This window comes from Diachasma alloeum, unplaced genomic scaffold, assembly GCF_001412515.2.
Source record: "Diachasma alloeum isolate Michigan unplaced genomic scaffold, Dall2.0 Dall_scaffold_00431, whole genome shotgun sequence".
In the NCBI taxonomy this organism is placed as follows: domain Eukaryota; kingdom Metazoa; phylum Arthropoda; class Insecta; order Hymenoptera; family Braconidae; genus Diachasma; species Diachasma alloeum.
In genome coordinates, this window is record NW_021680570.1 from 120,922 (window position 1) to 125,216 (window position 4,295).

General features: G+C 49.4%; 1 protein-coding gene across 1 annotated transcript; it reads left to right on the forward strand.

The window, feature by feature from the left end:
- Positions 1–343: 343 nt before the first annotated feature.
- On the forward strand, positions 344–2,793 carry LOC107042262. Its single transcript, XM_015263260.1, has 4 exons — positions 344–750; positions 793–974; positions 1,241–1,689; positions 1,900–2,793. The coding sequence occupies exons 1-4, from the start codon at positions 344–346 to the stop codon at positions 2,791–2,793; spliced, it is 1,932 nt and encodes a 643-aa protein (XP_015118746.1).
- The last annotated feature ends 1,502 nt before the right edge of the window (positions 2,794–4,295 follow it).

A 4,295-nucleotide genomic window follows, 5' to 3' on the forward strand; every position in this document is an offset into this window, starting at 1 on the left:
ACAACGCCTCGACAGAAAGTTACGGGGCCGTATCGGACCTATGCCCGTAGCTCCTGAAGCGAGGGTTCCTCAGGAAGAATTCCGGAGGAGAACCCGAGAGGAAACCGCACGTCAACCCATCCCACCCAGGAGGTTGCCATTCGCGGAGGAGAGGCAATCCACCTCCCGAAGGAGGCATCATCGATCTTCCTCAGACGAGAGTAGCGAGTACGAATATTGACCTCGCAGAGAAAATTATCTCAACGCCCAGAAAGCTCTTGAAGCGTTGAAAAAGTGGGAAGTCGAATTCTCAGGACGACCCGACGAGGATGTGGAAGATTTTATATCCCGAGTAGATGACGCCATGAAGACACTCCGTATCCAAGAAACTGATCTTCTCGGAGTCCTGAGAGGTTGCCTAACGGGCAGTGCACTCACCTGGTATCGCCAGGTAGAGTTATATTCATGGGAGGATGCGTGCCACGCATTCAGAGAAAATTTTGGGGAGCTGGACTATCAAGTCGCGCTCCACGAAGAAATAGCAAGCCGTTGTCAAGGCGAGGATGAACCCGTGGCTCAATTCGTAGCCAACTTGAAGGGTATCTTTGCCAAGACTGACCCAGAATGGCCTGAGCACCAGAAGCTAACGTATATGTACCACAATACGTTACCTAAGTTTAGGATAGGTTTCAACCTGAGTGTGAACGCAACATTGAAGGCGTTAGAGAAGCACGCCATGCGACAAGAGACCTTGTACGCAAGTGCGAAAAAGTAACAGCCGCCAAGGCAGCCAGATGAATCCCTGTACCCCAGCAACGCCTATCGAAGTCCCAAGGCCCGAAGGATCACCCAGAGAGCAACCCTAAAGGCAACGATCCCAGCAGAAGAGGATGCAGAGCCTACAGAGAGAGATCACGAGGAAAGCATTTTCTTCGAGGAGTTGGAAGTGGCGCACGCCTTGCAAGGACGTGGTGCCTCTTCAGGGAGGGGTGGAGGTACTGGCTATGCCAGACCTGGCGCCAGTCGTCCAAACCCACAGGGCATCAAATGCTTCAATTGCGACCAGAGAGGACACTCCTGGCGCATCTGCACGGGCCCGAGGACAGTTTTTTGCTACGTATGTGGCAACAAGGACGTGCATTTCCCACAGTGCCTGAGATGCAATCCCGGAAGCGCTGAGCCGGCAGCGAAAATGACACACCGACGTCTACGCCGCCGCGAAACTCGGAAATCGCAGTCGCAAGGGAGATAATAATCCCAGAGACTGAGGATTCCGTCTCGGAAGCCAGGACGGAAACAATCTCAGCGGACAGTGACGGCACTGGGGTTGAAAGAACTGGAGAGAGGGAAGAAAGAAGCCCCGATACAGTGACGCAAGAATCCGGAGATGGAAATAGGATTGATACCCTCACTCTAGAATCCATGATGGATCCCTTGAAATTAGTTTCCCCAGAAATGGACCCTAATTTGGAGTTCGTGAGGCAGGCAATGAAAGAAGGCAAAACATTTGCTTTTCACGTGGATATTGAAATCCACGGAAGAAAGATCCGCGGTCTAATCGACTCGGGAGTGTCTCGCACTTTTGCAGGAGAGGCGGGGATAGAGCTGATGAGCGAACTAGGCATTAGCGCGAAAAGAATTCCACCTAGAAGAGTTCTAGTGGCGAATAGCCAACTGGAAGTGGTGAAAGAAGCCTCCAAAACCCCTCTGGTATTATGAGGAAGAGCAGTCACAGTGGAAACACTTTGGATGGGCTCGCTATCTGAAGATTTCATACTGGGATTAGACTTTCTGAAAGAAGCTCGAATGGTCATAGATTTCTTTGATCAGTTCTGGTTCTTCAGAGATAACCCTGAAGAGTCTTTCAAGTTTGCAGCAGTCGAGAGGGCCTGACATATAATAGTGTGCAATGGTCTAAAGACGCCTGGAGAAGGGCAACAGAGCCAACTCCAACAGCTTCTGGATGAAAAGATTCCAGTGATAGAAGGAAGTCCCCCGAGTTCCAAACTAGCACCCCACAAAATCGTTGATGAAAGCCACGAGCCGATTCGACAAAGGGTCAGATTAGCCTCCCATCATTTAAAATTAACGATGTGGAAAGAAGTCGATGATATGCTAAATGACGGCATCATCAAACCATCAGCAAGCGACTGGAACAGCCCGGCCGTCATGGTGGACAAACCCAGCAGGAAGTATCGATTTTGTATCGACTTCCGTCGGGTGAATGAGGTCACGAAAAAGGATGCATATCTGGTAGCAAACATGACCGGCATCCTTAACGAGTTAAGACAAGCCAAATATATCTCGACGCTCGATCTGAGCGCGGCGTATTGGCAGATTCCGTTAGCAGAGGACTCGAAAGAGATCACTGCTTTTACGGTGCCTGGAAGAGGGTTCTTTCAGTTCGAACGCATGCCATATGGCTCGACGAACGCCCCTGCAACCTTCCAGAGAGCCCTGGATAAGATCATTGGTCCAGAAATGTACCCCCACGTCTTCGTGAACTTGGACGATATTATTATCGTGTCCAGTACATTTGAGGAAAACCTAAAGTGGCTGGGAAAAGTGGTCGATAAATTGAGAGACCACGGTTTAAGCATAAATCGTGAAAAGAGCGTGTTCTGTCGGTCCGAGGTAAAATACCTCGGATTCGTAGTGAACAGCGAAGAATTGCAAGTCGACCCAGACAAAATATCGGCAGTCGTAGAATTCCCAGTACCTAAGATACCTAAGTACCAGTACATCGAAAGGGCGCATCACATCACGTGCCTGACGCGTTATACCGCGCTCCGGAAGGGGCGACAGATCTACTAACAACCGCGCTAGATACCAAAGATAAATGGTATCTCTGCCGCTGTCGAGACGTAGAGAGAATACCAGAGAAATAACATACGTGGAAAATCTCTGAAGGATTATTATACCACCTCAAACCGAAAACTTTCGCTTCGGTAGACAATGAGGATTAGGACGAGTGGAAATTAGCTCTCCCTCGAGAGTTACGCCGTGGAGCCATTGAAGAATGTCACGATTTGCCGCAAGCCGGAAACCAAGGTGTCGATAAGACGTGCCAACGCTTGGCCACACAATATTATTGGCCAGCGATGTTTGAAGACGTGATGGGCTATGTAGGTTCGTGTCACGAATATCAGCGCTGCAAAGTGCAGCAACAATCGCCGATAGGATAAATGGGAACTCGAGCAATCGAGAAACCATGGTCCAGAATATTGGCGGACATAATGGGACCATTTACGCGAAGTAAAGCAGGCCATCAGCACATTCTGGTGATCCAAGACTTCTTCACGAAGTGAATAGAAATTCGTCCTTTGCGTAAAGCTACGGGAGCGACGATACGGAAAGCACTTGAGGAGACCATCATCTATCGATGGGGAGCTCCTAGAGAATTACTAACTGATAATGGAACCGAGTTCGTAAGTAAGGACTTGAAAGAGCTCGCTGCTTCAACCAACATGAAGCATCGAACGACGCCCCCATATCACCCACAAGCGAACCCCACCGAGAGAGTGAACCGTTTGCTTAAGGCGATGATAAGAGTGTATGTGGAAGCAGACCACCGTGATTGGGATTGCCATTTGGATGCATTTAGATTTGCATACAATACAGCCCAACACAGTTCTCTGAAAGCCACACCTGCATTAGTAAACTTTGGTCGAGAACCAGAGCCCGTAAACTCACTGCGACGAAAGATAGAAGACGACGTGTAAGTCGAAGAGACACCTACAGCCTCGTGAGTCGAACGTATGAAACGCCATGACACATTGAGGCTAGCGTTCAGACATGCGTTAGCCGAAGCTAATGATAGACAGGCACAAGCCTATAACTTGCGCCGAAGAGCCGGTGAATACGAGGTCGGTGAACTAGTCTTAGTTCGCAACCACGAACTGTCCAATGCTGCCAGGCATCGCTCAGCGTCATTGAATAAACCATTCAATGGACCCTTCGTAGTCACCAAGAAGCATTCCAGAAACTTCTACGAAGTTTCTGACTTAGCTGGTCGTAATCCAAAAGGCACCCCAATAGTGGACATGAAGCCCTATAAGGAAGCCAAGGACGACCTACCGACGGAAGAGTCGGAAAATGAGTTACCCCAGGAGATTTCGGCTTGAAGTATAAATGTTGGAAATCCTGTCAGCTGACAGGTCCCTCACACTAACGCACGCAAGGCTCATCCATTCTCTCCCCACTCACGTACACCTGACGCACTCACCTCAGATGACTGGGGGTTATTAATTCCAGCACCTGAGGCGCCACTTCCTGGACCGCTCTAAATTACCATATGATCTATATTAAATTAGGTC

Coding starts and splice junctions, on each gene's coding strand:
- LOC107042262 (XM_015263260.1), top strand. CDS start 344: ATGAAGACACTCCGTATCCAAGAAACTGATCTTCTCGGAGTCCTGAGA. Junction 751..792: donor TTGTACGCAAGTGCGAAAAA/GTAACAGCCGCC, acceptor CCTGTACCCCAG/CAACGCCTATCGAAGTCCCA. Junction 975..1,240: donor CTCTTCAGGGAGGGGTGGAG/GTACTGGCTATG, acceptor TAATAATCCCAG/AGACTGAGGATTCCGTCTCG.